This window comes from Trematomus bernacchii, unplaced genomic scaffold (genome assembly GCF_902827165.1).
Source record: "Trematomus bernacchii unplaced genomic scaffold, fTreBer1.1, whole genome shotgun sequence".
NCBI classification, from domain to species: Eukaryota; Metazoa; Chordata; class Actinopteri; order Perciformes; family Nototheniidae; genus Trematomus; species Trematomus bernacchii.
Window position 1 is genome coordinate 1,690,590 of NW_022987646.1, and position 24,259 is coordinate 1,714,848.

Consider the following 24,259-nt stretch of genomic DNA (forward strand, 5'->3'; position numbering starts at 1 on the left):
ACAAGCTACAGCGAGTATTATGTATTGATGGAAAGGTTTTCTGTGGTTTGTTTTTTAAATATACACCAAATCTTCAGTCTGCATAGAGTTATTATACAAACATTGGTCATAACAAGTCTGGAACTTCTGTAAAACTTTAACTTGTGGGTTCTTTTTAACAACCGAAATGCCGAAATTATATAAGTTAGGGTTATTCACATGGGCTTTGTAGAAGCAAGATAAAATTCTGTTTGTAAAACACTGCCGACATAAAAACTCACATCTTCTTATTAAACTTTAGAACACAGTATCCTGTGCTTGCTTAACAGGTGTACAATTCATAATTGTTTTACATTTTCCAAAATGTATCACAAAAACGAAATATGCTATTCGAGTGAAAACTCAGCAGTGCTTGCTGATATATTCCTCATAAGAAAGTCCAAATGAAGCTGAAGATGTAAATATGCTTTTTTACTACGGTCATTAAACTGATATATTGGTGAACAGTCATTGAACAGGCACAGGATACATTATGTGCTTTTAACAGATACAACCATGGCTGTTGCCGTAGTTTTGAAAATGCAGCAGGCAATATGATATCTGAGCACATGAGTTATTCCAATTAATATGACATGTAAGTAATAGCACCAAACAAAATGACAGCTCCAATAAAAGCTTCAAATTAAATCACAAGAATCTGACATGCCTGCAGAGGTGAAAATTAACACTTGATAATAATTGCAGGAGTTGTGTGTTGAGCTTTTGAAGGGGTTTCCATCTGGAAACCAAAGAAGCCACAGAGCTGAAAGGATCATTAACTTTGATATGATGAAAATAGCCACAGGCCCTTAACAATGAGTCACAGTTTTAAGAAGTTTTCAAATAAATCTGATGGCTTTGTGAGCTTCTTGTACTTCTATATTTCAAAATTCAATGTTTTATAAATGTCTCCCTTTCTGCATCAGAGATTTTATCGATCAGTGTTTTGTTGAATTTACACACTTTCCAGGAGACAGTCTTACTATTTTAGATGGGAATTTATCTGTTGGCCAGTGATGCGATGCAGCACCTTCATTCGCTTTGAGAATATACAGCATATCATTTAACTTAGCCACCAACCAAATCCATCCTTTTTTTGTAGAAGTGAGATGAATCTTTGGACTAAAATCACTCTGTGGTCACGCAGCAATGCTTTAAATCAGACGGGCCACACTTAAGACTGAAGTATTACTGTACAGGACATTAGACTAGTTTTAAAAGGCTATTCTGTAACTTTAAATTGGCTGTGCAGAGACCTGGTGGTCAGTGTGGCACCAGATAATGGCGGTATTAATAAGGGAAAGGAAAAATGTCTCCATTGTTCTTAAATCACCCTCTGACTATCTGCTCTCTCACAGGACACAGCGAGGCCGTGAGGAAATTAAAAAACCCACCACTGGGCAAATGTGAGTTATTCCTCCACATCCATGAATCATTTACACAGCTTAATTAAAATTATATTTTCTGACATGACCTTTTACCAATGTAGGTTATACATGATCACCCTCATTGGCTTCACAGGCTACTAATTCATATCCATCAGCCTGGCTGCCCTTTTAACAATTTATCTTAATATTTGTATTAAATGTCACTAATGTCACTCAGGAAGGTACAGACTTAAGCTCATTTCCTGCCCACCTCACTTCCTCAATCGTCAGTCAGGACTGTGAAGGGTTTAGTTGCATACATTCAGAATCAGCATGGATGTACCTGCAGGGTGACTGTTCACATGATCAGCACCAACAACCTGAGTGAGGGCGAGAAAACACAAGCCATGAAATATATATATACATGTTCCACTTTGTACCTTTAGGCTGCAATGTTTCTCCTACTCACATTGTTGTTTCTGCTCGAGGAGGAAAGAGGAAAGCTCACCACTCCATCAATTTGTTTTTCCTCTGGACAGCAAGAGCTGCTCTGATCCAGGGAGACGAACAGACACTGTGTCTGCAGACCTGTACTTCCTGTTTCACTCAGCGATCACATTCTTTAGGAAAGCAATTGGCTCCTACAAATCAAACACTGTGCTTTTTATCTCACTCACTCACAAATTAAGTAATTTATGGTGACCCCAAAAAAAGAATAAATCACCCAGTTTCATGCATCTTGGGAAACATTACTATAGGTTATTAAAGGAATATCTCAACATATAAGAAAACAGGTGTATAAGCTCCTTATCCAGCGCAGAAACTCAGTTACATTGTTACTCAGGAAATGGTCCCTCCTGGAGTACTTTTAATGCAGCACACCGTTAACTCTTACTCAAGTACATTTTGGTAACAAAAGAAAGAAAATTGTGATTACAACAAAGACATGAAGAACTTGATTGAATCAGAGCAAAGAGGCCATAAGCAAACAATTCAAACTACTCCTTAAAGATTGATGTTTATACATTAAAATAAAAGTGAATGCTTGTTCCAACCAATGCAGAATAAACAATAAGATTAGATTAAAAGTACCAAACAGTTTTGTCCCATCTTCAAGGTGTGTTGCTCCCCATTAATTTTAAGTGTATTAGACTTTGTTGTTTTTCTTTCAGCGGTAAAGCTTTTATGCAGCGTGTCTTGTTAAAGTCCTTTGGGAGGACACAGTAACCTTTGTGCTTCTTCGAATGATTATTTTCCCATTACCTTCAGTCAGTCCAATCAATGCTGAAACGCGTATAATAAGCTTTTTACTCAAGCACGTCTGCGGGATTGTTTGTGTTTGCTTGTTCTTGAAGAAGCGGAATTGATTGAAAACCTGCAAGATGGTATTTAGCTTCACTGGAAATCATTTGAATTACCAGGAGAAAGGTCACACCACAAAAATAGTCTTTATTGACAGATACAATCAATTATATTAAGGCAACAGCAATACTGAGACTGAGAGACTGACTGAGTGAGAGCATAATTTGGTTTTGCTTGCAGATTTATGTGAACTTACTTTAACAAAAGCGTAAAGATAAGTAAAGTTAAAATAAAATACAAAAATAAGCATTTCATAAATGATTGGCCCTGCACTGGGCTTCACATCTTCTCTGAGTTGGAGCTCTGTTGAAACAAACAAACATGCATAATGTAAATACAGGGTTACTCCCAGTTATGGGTAAAAATGAATGGATTATGTCAACAATACATATCCTGTTCAAATAGTTTGGAATGGTCTTGGTAACATAAGGCTAATGTTCATTCACATACATTTGCATTACTTCCTGTTAAAGAAATAGCAAGAACTTGTAGAAAATATGATTACTCACTTTCTTCCCAAGAGCTAGATGAAATGATTAATACATCTCTCTCTCTCTCTACATGTCTGTATGATACATATGAGGCGGGCCAGCAGTCATTTACTTTAGCATACTTAACCAAAGTATAGTTGTTTTCTCTTTTCACTATTATACAGGTCCAGACTAACTGTTTCCACCTGTTTCCAACCTTTATGCTAAGCTAACCTTTCCCTGGCTGTAGGTATATATTTAACATACACACATCAGAGTGGTATAGATCCTCCCCTTTCAGACTTGGCAAGAAAGTGGATCAGTGTTTTACTCAAATGTATTAAATCGCTAGTCAAGTTATAGTCCCGTTAATACATTATAACCTGATATTTCTTTGTGGAGCTGAAATTAAACAGTTGGTCTCACCTTGGACTTGAAGATGAGGTTGATGATTCCCTTTGAGCGCCTGTCTGCTGTTCTGTCAGAGGTCACACAGACAGACATGCTCTTACTGTCCCTCCTTGCTCTGACAGAGTCCACATCCTCCATTCCAGCCACCGCCAAGGACAGACCTACACAGAGCAACAACTGAGGATTTAGTGTCGGTGTTTCATTGATTAGCAGCTTACAAAGAAACCTCTGCCTCCTCCTGCAGCAGGGCCGATTAAAGTGACTAATTGTGCTCCTGCAGCTGAAATACTGATTAACTGTGTTCTCTGGCAACACGGTGGCACTGTGTGCATGTTCACCGAGGCTGTACAGCTTGTAGCCAGCGCTGCTAAACAGAGATGTTGTACAGTATTAACACCAGAGTCAATGCTGGCTCAGCTTGCCTGGCCGAAGATGGCAGGAAGCCAGAGAAAACAGTGATTTGTAGTTTGATGCACTGTAAAAAGGCGCTGGGTCATGTAACCGAAACAATGAAATATAAACTAGATGGCACTGCCGCCTAGTTCTGGAACAATTACTACCGACATGACTGATTCCCTAATTTGCCACCTTCCACCGGGTTGGTGTTAGGTCAGGCTATTACTGCAACAATCCCCAGCTTGCCAATGTGTTTGTATTCCTGCCATGACCTTGTGTACGATTTCCCTTCAGTCAGGGAAAAAGCAACACTTCCTCTCAGTGCGTGCATTTTCTATTTTTACTTGATGGGTTCTTGGCTCATTGGTTTAACTACAGTTCACTATGAAGCACCATGAGACATTGTGATCACCTGTGATGGCGGGCAGGGATCTGGAGTTGGCATTAGTCAGCGACACACTTCCTTCATTCGGCTCACACAGGTTGGTGTCACTGCGGAACTCCTGTTTCTTGGACAGCTAGAGGGAGACAGAAATCAAACAAAGCTCAGCACCGCCTCACACACTCGGCTCTTGCTGTCTTTTTCATTTCTTTACTTCCTTTACTCTCTCATCCTTTCCTCCCGGGATCAACCTCTCACCCGTTTGCTATCCATTGTATTCATCCTTTCTCTTTCCTCTGTGATGAAGATCATGCTGCTCCTCTTCTTCTTCTTCTTACTCTTCCTCAGTTTGACCTCTGCATCACCCACCGTCACCACTCCCCCCGATATACTTCCAGTCATGCTGCCACTGGAGCGCGGCAGGGTGGAGTTCCAGGAGGTGGGGGACTCGGGGGGGAAGTCCCTGTGAGGAGGCAGGAAGGGGGTGAGCAGGGAGTCAGAGGTTAACTCTTGGTTTTTCATATCCAGGTTGTTTTGGAGTGATTTTTAAAAGAACATGAGATGAGAAATACACCTGACATTTTGCTAAACATAAAACTAAACTAAACAAAGAAAAATGTAACACTGCACATTGCTTTAACAGAAATGTTTCGTATTTACATTTTCTTTACATAATTGATCACAAACATAATTAAATAACATAATTACATAATGAATACCCTCCACAACGCGTGCTCACAGCATTCCACAATTGAATACCAATGTTCAAAACAGAAAACTAGTGTAAAGAATCAGCTTCTGCAACTACAGAAGCTTAAAGGTATATAGAAAGAACAGATTGAAAGCAATTTTTTCAATGAACATTTCATTTAACACTGAGAAAAAGCTGATTTAAGTTGTGTAAAATAAATCAAACACAGCTGTTCCCTACATAAATGGGAGACATAGGCTGAGGTGATAGTGCAGTGGAAAAACTGTGGATTTCATATTTATTGCAAGTGAAACATAAACATGTTTTGTAACGCCATCAACTGTGAGTTTATCAATGTCAGTGTGTGGGTTGGATGTGTATGCTACCTGTCTGCATGGAGCTTGGTTGGAGTCCCACATTCAGATCCCTGCAGTGAGGAGATGGAGATGATGGACTGACGAAGGGAGCGCAGCATGGAGCGAGGACGAGTGGACTTCCTCTCATCCAAATCCGGCTGGAAATAGAGTTCAACAAGAATATTATTATATATGAAAAGTACTAGTAGTCCTGTACCTCTGCTTTGTTTCACTGTCTAGCATGGCTCATAGACAGTGAAACAAAGCAGACGTACATCATTAGAAAATGCTGGGAAAGCAAAAGCAAGGTACTTTTAGCCCAGCACCCCCCATACCCATCATTAGCTTAATCTCTCCTTAAGGGCCAAGTCTATTTACACCAGTTAACGATCACATTTAGCCCCAGTCAGATCACCTGAGCCATGCCCTAGTTGTAGAGAAATTTTAAAAGGTACAAATCCCATATCAACACTACACTTGAAGGCTTTTGTGAGTACTTTGATCTTTCAAATTTGTCTCTGTCAGCTCATTTGCAGCTTAATTAGCGCAGTGCTACCAGAGTAGATCTGTGTCCAGCCTCGCAGAAAAAAACATATCTTGGATTACAGAGACATGTTCTAGTAAAGAATCTCTCCATACTTTTTGTCAGCTCTCCTTCTCCATCTCCCCTGTTCTTACCAGCTCTCTCACTCCGTACTCCTTCTGCACTTTCTTCTTCAGCTGTTTGAAACACTCCTCCATGCGCTCGTGGAAAGGACGAAGGGCCTCCATCACTCTCTTGCCATGGAGAGCGATCCCACCACCCAGTAAAGGGATCTATAAATACAAATATTATGGTGTCAACAGAACGTTCTCATAAAACCATCTATGTGGTGTGTATGTGAAGTGTGTGTTAGTGTGTTCAGTACCTGCCATGCGATGAGGTCCTTAAGGCGCAGCAGTTTGTCTCTGTCCTCCGGGTGCTGCTGAGTGAAGTCTTCGGTAAAGAACGCCTGATACAAAGAAACATTTAAAACTCATTTAAAGAATCCTGGCGTTTGGTTTCACCTACCCAGGCAGTTTGTTCATGAATTACTGACTTTTCCACCCACATGTGCACATTCAAGCTCACTGATCTTATCCTGTGTGGGAAATGAAATCACGGAATGGTGTTGGAGAATGAATACTAACAATGTTTCTGGTTATGGATAAAACGATCTTTGCATTTAATGAAATAGGCAATTTTATTGTAATTAAGCCTCAGGAGATGATAATGATTTTCATCATTACAGCTCAGATAGCCCTTAATACATGATTATGTGATAGGTATAATAAACTGAACTCGACTGTTCCTATATTAGTTTGAAGAAATCTATATGAAAATGGCCATTATCTGATCCAGAACAGAAGCTATAAAGTGGGGAGGAAAGGGATGATTCTTTACCTTTTCATACTTGGCAAAGCCGCCCATGACAGCTGGGTCCACAATGCCATTGAGCAGCATGGAGAGGGGGTTGATGGGAAGGGTCCAGTCAGCCTGATACTGGTTGATCATGGTGAGAATCTTCTCGTTGGTGGACTCCATGGTCTCTATGGCGTTTTCCAGTGGAGACAAGGTGGTCTGAGCGGAGAAACCAAGTGATGAAAAGAGCAAAGGGGTTTAAGTAGAGAGACATTTTATTAATATGGAAGAAGACGAGACCAATGAAGTAAGAGGGGGGGGGGTTTTGAGGGTGGGATGAAGGAAAAACATTCAGTTAAAAAACAAATGAAAAATAAATGTATTGGTGGAGGTGAGACAGAGGATGGAGAAAGAGGAGGCATTAGCTCAGAACACAAACGGAGTAACCCCCCCCACCCAACCACAGACTCACATGTTTCATGTCCGTAGCCTCAAACCAGCGCAGGATCCCTGGCAGCTTGTACACAGTGGTGAAGGTTGTGCGTTCAATCCACATTGACTGAAAACAGATTTGAAAAGGGAATAATAAAGGAAAAAGCGATTAGATGACATTGTATATAACAAGTAATATAATACAAAATAATATATATTGTATTAAGGGTGTTGGTAGTTGAGAGCAGAGAGATAGAGAGGGAATAGTTATGGTCGATGCTAGAGCGTACAAGAAAATATATAGTGACCGTAGCAAGAACAAAGCAGAACATTATAAATATAAATGTCCATGTACAGGAGGATTTATCAGCCTTATTGTTTTTGTCTTTTCAGACTGATAACAATGCAAGTACACAACAACTTCTGAAACACTTTCCCAGTGGTCTTAAGTCTTATCACAAAAAACTAAATGGAAAAACTCACAACAAATTCATTGTTTGGGTCCACAGGTCCTTTCTTCACCGGTCTGGAATAGTGAAAGCGCTGCACGTAGTTGGACTTGTAGAAGCTGGACATAAAAGAAGAGGGAGACGGAGGTAAAAGGCACACAAGGAAAATAAAAAACGAATTTGCAACATTGTCAGAACTATTTTTCACATCATTTCATACACCAACACATATTTATTTGAAATAAATGACCGGTTAAACATGCTCTTTGACTTACTTGATGATCTGATCGGGAACAGGTTTGTTCTTCAGGCGAGGAGGAATCTCGAGGACTGGCTGCACTGTGAAACACTGGATATCTGGTTCACAATGCTCAGGAAGAAAACATCAATACAGTTTGGACAGGACAGTACATCCACAGCTGTGGCAAAATCTACACACTGATAGTTACACTACTGACAACACTTCAGACATCCAGTGGCAGGGTTTTAAGATATATACATCAAAAGATACAACTAATGTAAAGACAAATGTCTCTGTGATAAGTTCTGATACACTTGGATTCGTTTTTTTGTGTCCACCGATATTTTGTTTTCGAAAACACTGAAAGATACACTTCCTCTTCAACCCAAAAAGAACCTTAAGGTACAGCATGTACTGTATATTAAAGTCTACTTCATATATTCAGTAAATGACTGAGCATTACTACACTTGACTGTAAGACCACAAAGTGCTTGTACATCTTTCTATGTATATCTATGATTGCACATTAGTGTATTTCTGTGTGTGCCACGAGGATACACTGCAGTGGAGAGTTCTTGATGTCGTCTCCTGGCATGGTGGTGGTGTTGAGGTGCAGAGCGCTGGGGAACTGGCTCATCAGATGGTTCTGGAAGTCCTCTCTGCGTTCGTACTCCTTTCCACGGTGGATAAACACCTTGTTCTGCAGGCATAGGATATGTATGTTATATAAGAGTGTACTGATGGTAATCAAACCCTTATGTAGCCTCTGATCAACACATATAGAGTTGGTAGTGCTTGTAAATATTTCTCAAAGTGGGCCAATGCCTGGTCTCCCTTATCACTGCCCTGAGCTACTAAGAACTGACTCGCGGCCTTTATCAGACTCCTTACCAAAGCAGATGAACACATCTAATGAATATTGGAGCTACAAACAGCGGAATATTTATTTCTGCAACTTGCTGGAATCCACAGATCAACAACGCTCCCTGAAGGTACAATATGCCCCCTTCTGTTAAGCATCTTGCTAGTGTGTTTGGAAAGTTGTTTACTGTTGCAATTTGAAATAGCTAAGCTTCAGTGCTGATAATGGAGAATAAGCGTTTTCTTCGACTGCTTTGTACAAGAAAGGGTAGTCGGTAATACCTTTGTATTCCTTACACAGCGTGATCCAACGGTTTGAAAAGTGAAAAAGCTATGCATAATATTCATTAAAAGTAAACCATGAGAAAGACAAACCCTGAGGAATGGAGGGTAGCCCTGTCCGTAGTAGCCCACTGCAAAGTAGTCCGGCTTAGGCCTCAAGATCTTCATGATGTTTTCATAGAACTTGGCTTGTTTCTCCTGCAGAGCGAGAGAGAGAGAGAGAGAGAGGGACAAAGAGAAAGACAAAGGATGTGTTCAGGGGAAAGTTTCAGATGGTGCAGCCGTAGCAGTTTTATCAGCTTGTGCCAAAGACAAAGCCACCCTCAGCAGAATGCTGTGAGCTTTGATGATAGATGTAGAAACAATAAAGTGCATAGCATCCAAGGGCAATGTCTGTCATTGATATAACCACATACATTTGGCATTAGCTGAGCCACTGCTGCAGTCATATAAAAAGAGAAAGAGATTTTGAATTGTTGGTAAAAGTGTAATTCTATGTGGAGAGGGGAGGGGGTGAGTTCAGTGGAGGGGAGAAAGAGGAGAATGTGGGGTTGGATTTGTGAAGGAAGGAATCTACTGCTGTGGTGACAGAGCAAGAGAAGCAAGACACACAAGATTGATTGACAGTAAGAAGTGTTTGAAGTTTCATATGATTAGCAGTGATGAATCACTCTTCTGGGGTCATATAGTAATTGTGAAACCTCTAACCAGAGTTCTTCACACCAGAATTGAAGGGGGACTTGAATAGTTTAGTAGATATACATTTTTAAACATGCAATTTTAAAGTGCAGGTGACCTATCAAGTGTTGCAACTGTTCCATTTATATTTTCTGATCAATAGGCAACTTACTGAATGGCAGTTGCATAGATTCTGTTTTACTGTTAAAATGTCAAAGACTATTTGATCAATGTACATAAGATCCAGTACGCAAAAGGTGCACTGGATGTGAGCTATGTTACTGCAGCTATCAAAACACTCCCTCACACCCAAGAATATATATAACGTCTATAAAGGGGAAGTTAAGGGGAAAGTGGAAAATGTGAGAACATGATAACTGTGCAGACGATAAAGCATCAAGGTTTGAGATAGTCATTTATTACCAGTCTCTTGCTGAGTAACTCGTAGTCAAAGATCTCGTTTTCGTACTGTTCAGCCAGTTCCTTACAGAGAGTGATGGCCTCTTCCCACATCTAAAATGCACACACACACACACACAAAGAGCAAGAAGTATCCTTCATTACACCATCTGCAAATATTGTACATCTGAATCGGCAGCAGCTGTCGTGGTGGGAATTGTTCTTGTGAAATCTGTTTCCAGGTCTCTGGAGAGTGAAGTGAAATGTCTCTTTCAATGCTTCAGAGAACATAAAGCATTCATAGAGAATACAGAACGAATCTGACATCAACACACAAAGACTATGACTGAATACTTGATACAGGAAAGGAACATTTTCCAAAATAAAAGTGTATGTCTTGAATTCTGATCTTAGAGGCTTTAGAAACTATTTTCTTTATCGTTTTGTGAAATAAGTTCAAAAAGTTTTGCTACTTCGAAAAGAAAGATGAACTGTCCTGCTAAAAACTTTCTTTGTTTTGATTTTGGAGTGTTTATCAACATTTTTCAAATCATCACACGACTTAATGGAGGTCAAGATGGAGGAGCAGGTTGTGTTGTAAAGCCATGCTGACCTTGCCCTTGTCAAAGTAGTCGATGATGGTGTCGTAGAGCGTTTCTTTGAGCTGCCGCTGCGTTTGGGAGCCGTGGAACTCAAACTGGGGGCTGCACATCTCATCCAACCACTGAAATACAGACAGGATGGAAGATACACATAAAGATGAGAGGACAGAGACAAAATGTGAGATGCAGTATGTCAACGTGAATTAAAAAGAGTAGCCAGACCAAACAAGTTATTTACTTTCCCATTCATAATGACGTTAAAACAAAAGAGGAAAAGAACTTGAGGCTAATTTGTGTGTTGTAATGAATCAATGTTAGCCATAAGCAGAGTGTGCACCAAAGCAAACCGCACAATGCTCATTTATCATATAAACAAGACAATAATGTATCTTCCATTACATAAATTGCACAGAAATTCATTTAGGAACCAAACGTAAAAGTGCACAATGAGCAAAACAAACTTCACTGAGCACAGTTTAAATAAGTCTGTTAGAAGAGGATGACGGCATGCTGTGCCTTACTGCCCATTAATAAGAAACAGACATGACAGGACTGACACTAGAGATTAATTAAGTTCATAACAAATGTTATAGAGTTCAACTGCTTACTAGACAGAGAGGAGCAGAGAGACAGAAAGAGAGACAGAGAGAGAGGGAACAATGCTCTATTCCTCTGTCCCTCTCTGTGAAATCTAAGTATCCTATAAAAGAGGTCAAACACACGCAGACACGTGCGCGCCGACACTCACACAAAAAAGCTGCACGCATACAGACTCCTGAAATCAATCACCATAGTGATGCAGCACCAGTGGCCGATGCAATGCCATAAACTAACGGCAGAGCTTAATCATTCGGAGCCCAGGACCCATTTATCAGCATATAAAAAACTGTCTCATTTGTGGCTCAGAGACAAGTGATTAGACAGAGCAAGACACTAGCTACAGCATTAAAATAACAAAATATCCCTCTACATGTGTGTGTGTGTGTGTGTGTGTGTGTGTGTGTGTGTGTGTGTGTGTGTGTGTGTGTGTGTCCTACCTTGAGCAGGCGGGAGTGGAGCAGCAGTGTGTATGCTGCCTCCGTGTAGTTTTCACCCTCCAGATGAAGGTCCCTCAACTTGTAAAGGTACCTGAGAACACACGTGTAAAAACACACACAACAGAGGTCAAGTAAATGTAATATGCAGCTTCTGCATCAATCCACTAGATGACACTGTTGGGCAGCATTAATCAAGAGTGTGTCACTTTCTCACTCAATCGGTCTAATGCTCACACCATATAGCTACCCTGGAATATGTACACAACATAGAAAGGTCATGCAGGGCATATTCATGCAAACAAACAGAAGGGCAATTCAAAGTATGTCTTGTAAAAAGTCAGATGTTTTGTAGCCACAATATGTTTTATGAGCCCGACAGGAGGAAAATGGGAGCATTGGGCTGCTAGTGAACCCATTTACTATTTTACAGCTTCAGGTTTGATGATTTTTTGTTTCTTGTCGGGAAAAAAACATTCTGCCAGATCGCCAGAGGCTACACTTTCTTGCTAAGGCATTGATGACGAAGCAAGTAAGCAGTGGCTTCTACAGTAGATGCTTTCAAATGAGAAATCTTCTGTACGCTTGTGCAGTATGGATGCCCCCTTAGGGTTAATGTGTATGGCTACATGTTGAAGGGTCTCGCTTTCTTTTTTTTTAACCTCATGTCATCTTCTTCCTTCCATTTCCTCTTATTCTCTAAAAGAATTGGGCCAGGTACCAAACTTTGATCAATTTAGTCACCGAACAAATTACTTCAAAACTATCGAGTATAGAAATAATCCTTGTTATTTATTATTTATTTATTCCAATACCACAATAAGGAGTAAATATCATCGTTTGTGAGCCAATGATGTAATGTAGCATGCTTGTACAAAGATGCTGGTGATTGGCTTTATAATTATAATAGTTACATTGTGTAGAAGCACGCAGGAAAAAGCTATGGTAGACCCAGAGACGAAAAAAACCCATTAACGTTTGTCTCTTGGTCTCTCTTCTATTTATGCTTCCTGTTCTCTCTCTCCCTCCCTGACTATTCCCCTCCCTCTCATCCTCTATCTCCCTGGGTCTGTTAATCACAGGTGGTTTTCAAATTGCATTGGCAGGAGTCAGCTTTTAATTAGTCCATATCTGGGTGTTAGGAAACCTATTACAGGAACATTAGGTTTGTAAAATGTATTTCATTTCAGATCAATCTAATGTTGCCCTCTAATGAACATGAAGTGATATGAATCAATCACACAATGGAATCACAGAAAGCTATGGTTGAATTGTTCACCAGAAACATTGCTGGTGTGTTAGGGCCTTAATGCAGAAAACTACAGACGTCTCTCTTTGAAGTGTGACTTAAACAGGCCTTTCCACACTCTATACAAATGAGAGGTTTTCAGTACAGCATTTGGTGGGTTTGCATAAAAGACGTGACACATGTAGTACATTAAAAAGTCAGTATACATTCTATGAATTGATTATTACTTTTGTGTGCAACAATATTATGAATTACTGAAGGTGAAACTCAAGAGTTGATTTTTTTAATAATTTGTCTATTTTAGTGAGACAGCCGAACAAAGATAATAAAACAAAATAATAATAATTAAAAGTTTGGAAAAACATTTTCTAAATTCATAGTTGAAATTACCTCTAAAAAAGTTGTTCTTTACCTGACTTATCAGTAAAGAAAGGTCAATTACTTCTGCTTGCTGCAAACAAATAGTTTAGTATGAACACTAGAGATAAATAAATAATACAGTTCATTAAAGGAAATATTCAGTAGTCAACTGTTGTATCATTTAAATTATAAATGTAAGCAATTAAGATGCTAATGTAATGGTCCATAATTCACACCCTGAGCCACAACCTAATTAGTTTGTGGTTTTATTATCCACGCATGGCCTTGAGTAATATAGCTACTGTGTAAGATAACATTATGCTTAATAACATAACACATGCTGTATGTAGTTATCTAATGTTCATTTATGTCGCATGCTGTAAAGCCTCCTGAGACAAATGTGTGATTTTATTCAATATAAATAAACTTAGATTGACTAATGTATTGATTCCATTAAACTGTGTGTACATGCTAACATAAACTAGGGAGCCGGCCAAATGTTAACCATATTCTCTACATGAGAGACGAAGGCTTCTGACCAACCACAGAGCTGAGCTCACATCTGAACACACAGATAACTAATTAGGTCCATAAGCCACCGCCAGAAATGCACGTGGGACCTGACGGGATCTGCATTTCCCTCTCTCTCTCTCTCTCTCTCTCTCTCTCTCTCTCCCTCCCTGCCAATCATGTCTCTCTTTTTTTATCTCCTCGCCCTCCAGTCAGACCAAGAGCTGATCCTGTGGATTCTGACATTAATTCAGTGGGACTCATATAATCCCTTGTCAGATTATGGAGCCACACACACACACGTACACACACTCAGACACACACATGCAAGCATCTACAATGTGGAAACACACCACTTAAATGTATTTCATGTCAAATTCAGCACATAAATACCTGATATACATCCCTTCACGATTGATGTCCTTGTAAAAGTTCTGTGAAATAGAAAGGAGAAGACGGTTAGTGTCAGTCAACATTGGTGTGTCTGTGTGTGTGTGAGATTTTTAAGGTCATTTATAAATGCTGCACTAACTCACTAACTCTTTGTATTTGCGTGGAAGAGTATTTGTCTAAATGGATGTATGTGTGCGTTATATTTGAAATACTTCTGATTGCCTGTGTGTGTGTGTTAGTGGGGTTTATGCGCGGTTGTTAGATAAGCAGCACAAACTCCCAGTTTAATGAAGTTTAATGACATCTATGGAGACCAGAGGAGTGAAACGAACCGATCAGCGCGAGCCAGCAGACACAATAGTAGACAAACACAATAAGAAAAAATAACACATTGAAATTCACTGTGAAGTCAAAGGAGACTGCATGCCTATTAATATTGATTTGCTCTATTCTTTTCAAAGATCATATAGTATAGATCAGGGGTCGGCAACCCGCGGCTCTTTAAGCCCTCTACTCTGGCCATCTTGAGCTTAGACAGGACTATTTAAATTGTGTTGCACGGTTGAAAATGTTTCGTATCTTGTATTTTGAGGTGATACTGTGAAACATAAATAAATAATACATTTAATAAATGTTATTAGGTCAACTAAAATATGCGTCATATCCTGCTGTCCCGCGCCAGAGCCTTTTCTTGCAGGCGAATAACCTGACCCCCGGCTCGATGAGCGAACTATGGATAAATCAAAGAAAAGTATCGGAGGAACACAGAGGGTCTGCGTGGTTAGAGTTATTTGCTTTCACAGCAAACGATGCTGGCTTACCGGTATGTTTGATATGTAGAGAGAAGTTGTCAAAGGTGCTGCAGCCTTTACGTATTGGAGGGAAAACACGGAAGAGGAAGACAGCTGACGATCTTCAGTCATAATTCAATCAGTTAACTCTTTTTAGGGTGCAGCTATATGTTTTATTTATTTCAAAGTGGGTCCATTTTAATTATATTCATTTTCTTCAAATGTGCAGAGGACTCCCCAAGTGCTGTGTTGATTTATTTTAAAGTAGGCCTGTGTATTTTTTTTAATTCTCCTTATAAGAGTTCTTTGTTTCTTATTAGAGGTTAACAGTTTTATATAATGTAATAAATAATAAATGCAAAAAAACTGTACTTTTTGTCTATGATGTAACAATAAATAGAACTTTATAAGCTATCAAGCTATCAAATATGTTTTGCGGCTCCAGACAAACATTTTTTTTGGAAAAGGGGGCAAAATGGCTCTTTTGGTCAAAAAGGTTGCAGACCCCTGGTATAGATCATTGTTTGCATCATTGCATTTTAACTTCAGTAGACAATTTTTGGTCCATTTACATGCAGTTCACGACCACCATCGACAGATATGTTGAACGAACACCACAAATACACAGTACAATGAGAGACTTCTCTACATGGTTCCTAAATGAACATACACAAGGGTAATGTTAAATGGACTGTATTTTATACAGCCCATTATCCAGTCTTTACGACACCTCAAGGCGCTTTATATTTAGAAATCATCATTCACACCGCATTCATACAGAGCAATGTGCCATTCACACACTGTTGGCCACGACATTGGGAGAAACTAGGGATTAAATATGTTGCCCGAGGAAACATCCACATGTTGACTGCAGGGGCTGGGATCAAACCCCCAACCTTCCGATTGAAGGATGACGGCACTACCTCACAGCCACATGGCATTTAAAAATCCATATGTAAGTCTTAAATGAAGATAATCACGCAAACAGGCTTTTTTTGGTGGCTTAAAGTTATTCTGGAACGTCTTTAGCACAAGGTTAGCAGAGGTTATTTTAGCCTGAGCTGTGTGTATGTCTGTGTACAAGAGTACAGGTGTTTCATTGAAAGTGCATCTGCATGAGGGAGCATACCTATGAATACCTACGTGATTGTGTGTATGAAAGTGCACGCCCTAAGTGAAGTCAGTGTGAGGGAGGTTGGGAGAGTGCAGAGGGATTTTTTTTAGCTTGCCAAACAAATGAAAGAGACTAGCTAATGGGCAGCTGTCATGGGCAACAAGCTAAACATCTCTGGCATGTGCCAACAGCCTCAACTCCTAATGGGAAAATAACACATAATAAGATACCAGCACGAGCACGACCACCCATAATTAACCCAAACTCCTCTGAAATATCTTTAAAAAAAAATCTCTGGAAAGAATCCATATCAAAAGAGATATAAAAGAAGCAAAATGCATTATGGAGGAAGAATTATATGACATAATCTGATGTGGAGAGGATCTTAGGTGGGATAGACTAAACTTGAGTATACCGTGGAGGAGAATCTGATTAGGAGATCACATGAGAGGGAAGCTGTGTAGCAGACAGGAGCTGATGCAACCCTCTGCAAAAACAGTCGTGCGACCAGACACAGAGATGAATCCTTTTCTTTAGATCAATTTGCACACAAATCAGAAGTGGAAAAGGCCTACAAAGACCTTGGCATGAAAGACAAGACGTACTAGCAGTGTTGCATGATTAAGTGTTCAATTGGTGTGGCCCTTCTGGCATGGATGAGATTATTGACAAAGCTCTCTGTGGGACAAACTCACCTACTAGTCTCTTAATATAGTAGTCTTTCAATGAATAATGAGTTTATTGATGTGTGTGTGTGTGTGTGTGTGTGTGTGTGTGTGTGTGTGTGTGTGTGTGTGTGTGTGTGTGTGTGTGTGTGTGTGTGTATTTCTGAGATCAGCACATCTGCTGTGAGGTTCAATACTCCAAGTACAGTGCATGAATCACGAGGCAGGTGTCAATAAATGCAAATCCATGGAGACACATGCCAAGCTTACACACTACAGGAGATTTGGAAAGACTGCAGAGTATCGATGACACATCAAGAAAACAAAACTATGATGAAACTATTAAAGGAAATAACTGCTTACTGTACCTAGTCCTAACTCCATATGTTGTTACTGAAGCTCACTTCAGTAACAAGTGAGGAGGGATTTGAATATTTGGGACTTACAAGAAGGTTGACGGTGCAGCTCATGCGGTTGTTGCGGCTGTCATCGTTCATCACGGTGCGGTAGTCAAGGAGACGAATCAGGAGTCCCTTCACCAAGGAGACAAAGTGCTGCACCTGTGGCCTCAGTGGGGGCTTCTCTGCTGCACAGTCCAGCAGGCTGGAAGACAAGCATTCGCGAGTTAATCATCAGAAGATATGCCCTTTAAATGCAATGTTTTATGCTGCAAATGTTGTGAGTGTATTCCTGGTAAACCACTGATGTGAATCCAAACTGAACAATTGAGGGTTAGCAGGAAATCCACTCCCTGAATTCATTTTTTTTTCAGACAATAGCAAAGCAAGGCCAGCCAGAATTTAAATAATTTCTCAAATGTAAAACCATATTCTGGCAGTACTATCACTTCACTCACTACTTTTGTTGGTAGCTTTTTGTTTATCTACAGAAGAAGTCTACATTTTCAAGCATTATTGGCTGCCGTTATGGTTTCAAATGATAATACTCAGGCCTACATGGTCTCCAGTAGTTGCATGTATCGCTCGTCTCCTCCTCCACCCTCCACCTCATGGTCCAACTTCAGAATGATCTCATTCTCAAACTACAGAGGAAAGACAAAGAAAGACAGAGCAAACAGGGAGAAGAGAAAACAAATGAGATCAGGACTAGAAGAAGAAATCAATTATGCAAGTATAATTAAGGTGTCTCTTTTACTTTCATGCACTGTCACAGGAAAATCGATGTATATGGACAAATAGTGTGTGCCAGTGTCACTGTGTGTATTTGGTACATGCAAAAGGAAGTTTGTATTTTAAATCTTAATATTTCACTGCAGCAAACAATAACGGGCCACACATATCTGTATGCATGGATGCGTTTTACCTTCTGGAAGTTTCCAGAGTGTGCATTTTCACAGGTGATCATGTCGAAGAAGATGGGGATGGTGGCCCTCCTCAGCTCTTCTTCTGGGATCAAAGTCATCTCCAGGATGGGACCCACCATGCCAGGGATGAAACAGATCTTATGGCTGCCTGAAACACACACACACAAACACACACGTTATGAAAAAGGCAAGTAACATCATACCTGAACCATCTCCCCTTGTTCACCCCTGTTCCAATTGTTGTCCTCAGGAATATTCCCCAGGTCTTCCTCTACCAACACATCCTAATTCAAAAGTAGTGTTTCCTTCTACAACAAGGAACACTGCTTCCTATTTCAAGGAAATAACCCTGTACTTTACATGCAGCTTTCTCAGAATACCAAGTAGCCCTTTATTTAAAGAGCAATATGTTATATTTATTTATGTGAAAAGGTGCTGACATTGTGAACCCTCATTACCATGCTATACAGAAAACAAATTCCACTGGCCCCTTGGTTTCGTTGTGCACCGACATATACAAATGCGTATATCTTGCTGTGAAGGAAAACACACATTTGCATTCCCAAAAGCAGCAAAGCAACCACACTTGTATAAAGTACATTTATTTACCTAGTTTGTACCAGATGTCGCGTATAGCGAAGCCAATGAGTCTTCTCATGTCACCATACCTGATTTAAGACACAAATAGAGACAGGGAGAGAATGGGTTTAAGAATTAAGGTCTTGATGAATGCTGTTATTTTCACCTTCAGAAACTGAACATCCCAGAGGGAAATATAATGCTGTGCTAATCTGCCCCAACATGAACCAAATTGAATGTCTATCAACAGGCGTCGCACAGTGGGAGTGTAAACGGTAAATGCAGACTCCAAAATAGATCACAAATCACTGAGTGTTTCATTAGAGCAGGGGCAGTAACTGTGGTAAATAAGGAAATTAAATGGCCCTTGTCTCACTTGGCGAGAATCTTGTTCCTCTTAGTTGGCGAGAAATGCTGAAGCTGCAGAGATTCCTGGGTAATAAACGCCACCGCCAAGTGGAAGTAGTTATTCCACAACTAGACAGGTAGAAAGAGCAAGGAACAGAAGAGGGAGAAAATAGAGATCTATGTTAAATAAAATCAGGCAAATAAAGGTACTGTCAATATTATAAAAAGCCTGTAAATACACACTTACCTGTACTTCAAAGTCGTCGTTATTGAGGAACTTCTGGTTCATTGTGTCTGCATAGGTGTTGATAGCTCTCAGGAACACTCTGATGGACACAAATAATGTACTGATGCAGTTGTTTGATTGTTTTATAAAGCATAAACACACATCCTTAAGGAAACAACTATGTCCTTAAGGAAACAACTATGTTTATGTGGAATAAATTGAGGAAATTCGTTAATGATCAAAAATGCACGTTATTTGTTGTTTATCAAACAACAACAGCTTTGACAGCAGCTCTGGCCCACAACTTCATAGTGGTATTTCAGACAAGTTTGTGATATTGCTTCAGATTCTAAACATCCGTCACAACAACAGATCCTGATAGCAGCTTCAAACGGTAAGCAGGTGTATCAGTGAGTAGTGACTTGATGGATTTCTAAAGTTAGGTAGCCCCAGCCATCCTACCCGGGCGCTATTCATCTATCAGTCAGGGTTATTCACCGCTAAGTGACATTCCCTCTGTCTTACTTTGTCTTTCAAGCGTGACTTTCTCTACCTCTCCTAACCCCAGTTTGCAGACTCCTTATCAACCTGTCCTTACTTCCACCTCATTCTAACTTTAACCTCTTTTCCTTTTCTATTCCTCTGACACAGTTGTAACCTTCCTTCTAGCTGACAGCCCAAGAACTATTCCACAGCAGCTCACTAATAAATGCTTTGGTCACATCAGCCTTTTTCATCTTTGCAGCCCTGAGCCCCAGCTTTGCTATCTCTAACTTATCCCTGTGTGGGTTTGTGTGGATGTCAACAATATGTTATATAATTCACACACACCAAGCCTCAACGACCCAATAGCAGGTTGGGCTGGGGCGGTTGTGGCCTTTTCTGTTGTCAGAGACCTGGGAGAAGTAGGAGGATGTTTCAGATCTCAGGTCTGTGTGTGCTTCTAGTACCTGTTCTGTACCATGATCATGGCCATCCAGTCAGAGGGGTACACATGTTTCCCAATCAGATCCTTGAAAAGCAGGAAGGACTCCATCAGGAAGTCCTGCAGTGAAACGGACAAAAGAAAGAGAATGTGAGTGTATCACACATATTTCTTGTTTCATATTTCTCTTATTTATTTATTTAATTTATATTTCTTGTTTCATATTTCATATCCAATAATTCATTCACAGCATTCTATTTCCATGTAAATGACTGCTTTATTTTATTGCTATTTAACTATATTTTATTACGGTGTCCTTAAAGATTTCTTGTTTTATATTTTACGTCTGCACCACGACATCAAGTCAAATTCCTCGTATGTGTGAACCTACCTGGCAATAAACCTGTTTCTGATTCTGATCAAACTTTATCTAAATTAATTACAGTCGGGAGTTGTTTTTGACCATCAGTGTATATTTAACATTCAACATATTTAGCATTTTGACATCTGCAGGTGTTTGTGTACTTACCACCAGATCAGAGGACCCAGCGAAGGTTTCTATGTATGTCTCATAGTGACGATCATCCATCTGACTGAGTATAGCTGTCATGCAGGCTACCACCCTGGACTACAAATGGAAATTGTGAGAGAAAGAGAGAGAGAGGCATCATTACTTTTTGGGCACAGTGCAGCTGCTCTTAAACCGAGTGCTATTCATCTGAAGCCAACGGCATTTAAATCACTTAAGGTAATTTCTTGCTATACCATGTCAAAGACTGCCTGGGGTAGACTTCAGAGAATACCTCAGGGCAATTCTGTCACTCGCTAATTTGAGCTGCAATCTATACTAAAGTGCAAGCAGCATTAACATCCTCACATACAGGAAGTGGAGGAAAAGGGCTATGAGGAATTCTGTGATGTTATTTTGAAAGATGCTGTATGCATTAACAAGCCTTTACCACAATATTATTCACAAATTACCATAATTACTATCAACAAACATAGACATTGCCAGGAGCAGTAGCTGCCTCTTCAGTTTCAATTGTGGCTCTCGGCCGCCGGGAAAGATTTCAAACACATTTTTTGAAATGCTATACAATACAAATACAAAAAATAGACATTAAAGCAATATAATTGGTCATTACAGCATATGTTAAAAAGTGTTAAAAGAACAAAAATCCCTTATAACGGCAGCTTTCCGAGACAGGGCAAATTATCGTAACGTCAATCAGAGCAGCAACATAAAGGTCTCGTTCATACAATATGAAATACATGATTTTGTGAACCACAGTGTGATTATTATGGATTAATATAAACAACATATTAAGCAAATCTTGTCACATCAAACCAAAACATATGAGAATGCTGACATTTTGGAGGCAGTTTACATACTGCAGATTTCTTTCAGTGTTGACGTTTTTAATAAAGTATTCAAACCTCATTATGTTCACTTATCTCTGAATATGTCCCAAGGCGCAAACTGCGCACAAAAACACACACAGAGACTGGTAAAAGGAGAATTGGATATAGAAGATGAAAGTGATGAAGAGTCAAGAGATTAGAGAGAGGAGGGAGAAGAAGCAAGCGTTACTCTGAAAGTAAGACAGACATTAAAGATGAGGATAGGCAAAAAAAAGATTTAAACAAGTTTCAAGTTTGAAATGTGTGTGAAGCTGCTTAGGCTGAGAAGAGAATCCTTGAGCTGGATTATAAGCAGAACATTCATGGAAAATTTAGTGCAAAACCTCCACAACCAGAGGCTCACACTGTGAGGGGCGGCAGGCAAGAAAGGAGAAGAAAACGGATAAATAAACTGCATAAAAACTCCACTGCACTAACCAGAAGAGAACAGCAATTACCAATGGCATGAATGTCAAATGAATTTGCAAAGATAACAACTATTAAACATTATATTCCGGTCATTTAACCATCATACCATTCAAATGATCTGATTTCCATCTGCTCTAGACATTTGTCTGGTTCTACTTTCTGTATTTTTCTCTAGGAATATACAGTCTATTTTGGCCTTTGTAAATGATGTCTCGCCAACAAAAAATAACCAATTGGAAAGCTGAAATGAAACATGGTTGGACTCAAATTGAAAACTGTTGGTGGAAATTAAAGAAAAGGAAAAAAACGGCCGTGCTACAGCCATTTTTATTTTCATTTATTGAGCTGTCTGTAAACAAGCAGACATGATTCTCGTACTAATGGCAGTCGGCAGGGTAAGCCTGAAAAGGGTTTGCACCAGGAGGACAGAAAAACAGGAATACGGTCCAGTGTGCCCTGCTTAAACCTGCAGTCAGTTTGTTTTCCTCCACCTTACATTCATGTTTTCTGATCCTTCCCTCTGCTGTGCGTAATTGCTGGAATGAGGTACGCAAACCTTTTTTTTAAAACATGGCAGATGTGCAGGAACTTCTGTTTCATCTCAGCAGCCAAGGTTTGAGTGCAATTATCCTCCGGAGTTTTTGGCACAAAAGGGGAACACAAGACAGAGATGAAGGATGATGGATGGCTAATTAAAGATGAAAGATGATCGGCGTCTAATGTGGTGACAGCTTGCATCTGATCAAAATGGGCAGGGTGTGTGTGTTTGCCTGCATTCTTACAAGAAAACATACTTTTTTCAGTCATGTATGCACACTGAAACATATTTTCACTTTGTACAACTCAAACTAAAATGAGAGCACATAGAGGGAAGTGTTTACATTTGGACTTAAAGTTGTTCAGCTGGGGAAGACAAGTGTATGTTATCTGGTGTGTGTGTGTGTGTGTGTGACCTCCTCCCCCCTCCACTCAACTCTCTTCCTGCAGTGCAGTGACACCAGAGACCCTGGGTGTTTCTCAATGTCGAGGAAGGATGCTCCAGAGCCACTATTTCAAGCATACTACGTCATCGAGTCCCGCCGAAGGACTGTTCCAATGTCCAGCATACTTGGAATTCTACCGAGGCCGGCGTACTTCGTAGCGAGAAATGTCGAGGCTGCACATGTGTAGACTCCGCGGTCTTAAAATCCCCACAATGCTTAGCGCACGGACCAATTTCCAAATCTTTGGCGGAAATCGCGCTCCATTTAAAGCGGGGCCTCGCATATGACGCACACGTGCACACCTGTTAGCCTGTTCCACAATTCTTCGTTTTCCAAGGCTAGGAAGGATTCTTGCCTCGCTTCTGAAGCAAGTGACTCGGAAGACGTGCTACCAAGCAAGCGTCCTCGACATTGAGAAACACCCCCTGTCAGCACACTCTCTTCTTTAATCCCTCTTTCTTCCTCTCTCGCTACTCCAACGCAAGTCAAAGTTACTATAGAGGGAACAAGGTTAATATTGAACTTACATTTTGTCTTAGTCACTAAAATGTCCTCATGTCACTGTAGGGAAAACTCAACAGAGATATACTTTGTTTTTGTCAATTTTTCCAACATCACAGCAAGTAGGGATGAGAGGAAATGGATTTATGTAAGAGTGGAAATTCTTACATCTTATAATTCTGAAATCATTCACAACCTGAACAAAAGAAATCAAGCAGAATACGAGTTTCACATTGTTTTTGTGTTCAATTGATTTTTGAAAATGGCAAGTTTCTTAAAAAGTAAAAAGGCAGCCAGCCTAAGCCTACCAATTTCATTTTGGGATTTTATTATTTTTTGAACTTGTTATTCTAAAAGTCACAGAATAGAGAAATCCTGTTTTCACTTTTTAAGTAAAAATGCACTGTGTAACATAAATAAATGTAGCATTTTGTCTAATGTATGCCGTTGTGTGTTAACCAGGGAGTTAACGTAATTGAGAATCGATTGATATCCCATTTTCAAATAGAACAATTCTACGATCTTATACACTCTTTACTCTGCTTTTGTGCAGTAATTTGACACAAGCAGAATGGAGTAGATTCTCAACTTAGCACTCTATGCACTGAATCAAAAATCAATTACGATCCTGAAAGAGTCACAGCCCTAA

The 24,259-nt window shown here is 39.9% G+C and overlaps 1 protein-coding gene across 1 annotated transcript in view; it reads right to left on the minus strand.

Annotated features, from left to right (window-relative positions):
• Window positions 1-435: 435 nt before the first annotated feature.
• Window positions 436-24,259, minus strand: part of LOC117485498 (dedicator of cytokinesis protein 2) — a 98,227-nt gene continuing 74,403 nt past the window's right edge. Inside the window, exons 27-51 of the mRNA XM_034134049.1 lie at window positions 20,826-20,924; window positions 20,322-20,416; window positions 19,393-19,471; window positions 19,174-19,274; window positions 18,828-18,886; window positions 18,218-18,366; window positions 17,851-17,936; window positions 17,341-17,497; window positions 14,325-14,365; window positions 11,816-11,906; window positions 10,790-10,900; window positions 10,201-10,290; window positions 9,193-9,297; window positions 8,515-8,656; window positions 7,991-8,072; window positions 7,750-7,834; window positions 7,307-7,393; window positions 6,877-7,053; window positions 6,362-6,445; window positions 6,132-6,269; window positions 5,484-5,611; window positions 4,665-4,869; window positions 4,437-4,542; window positions 3,644-3,789; window positions 436-3,050 (exon numbers count right to left, since the gene is read on the minus strand). Coding sequence (XP_033989940.1) covers window positions 3,027-3,050; window positions 3,644-3,789; window positions 4,437-4,542; window positions 4,665-4,869; window positions 5,484-5,611; window positions 6,132-6,269; window positions 6,362-6,445; window positions 6,877-7,053; window positions 7,307-7,393; window positions 7,750-7,834; window positions 7,991-8,072; window positions 8,515-8,656; window positions 9,193-9,297; window positions 10,201-10,290; window positions 10,790-10,900; window positions 11,816-11,906; window positions 14,325-14,365; window positions 17,341-17,497; window positions 17,851-17,936; window positions 18,218-18,366; window positions 18,828-18,886; window positions 19,174-19,274; window positions 19,393-19,471; window positions 20,322-20,416; window positions 20,826-20,924 — 2,667 coding nt within the window. The 3' untranslated portion in view covers window positions 436-3,026. The remainder of the gene's footprint in view (window positions 3,051-3,643; window positions 3,790-4,436; window positions 4,543-4,664; window positions 4,870-5,483; window positions 5,612-6,131; window positions 6,270-6,361; window positions 6,446-6,876; window positions 7,054-7,306; window positions 7,394-7,749; window positions 7,835-7,990; window positions 8,073-8,514; window positions 8,657-9,192; window positions 9,298-10,200; window positions 10,291-10,789; window positions 10,901-11,815; window positions 11,907-14,324; window positions 14,366-17,340; window positions 17,498-17,850; window positions 17,937-18,217; window positions 18,367-18,827; window positions 18,887-19,173; window positions 19,275-19,392; window positions 19,472-20,321; window positions 20,417-20,825; window positions 20,925-24,259) is intronic.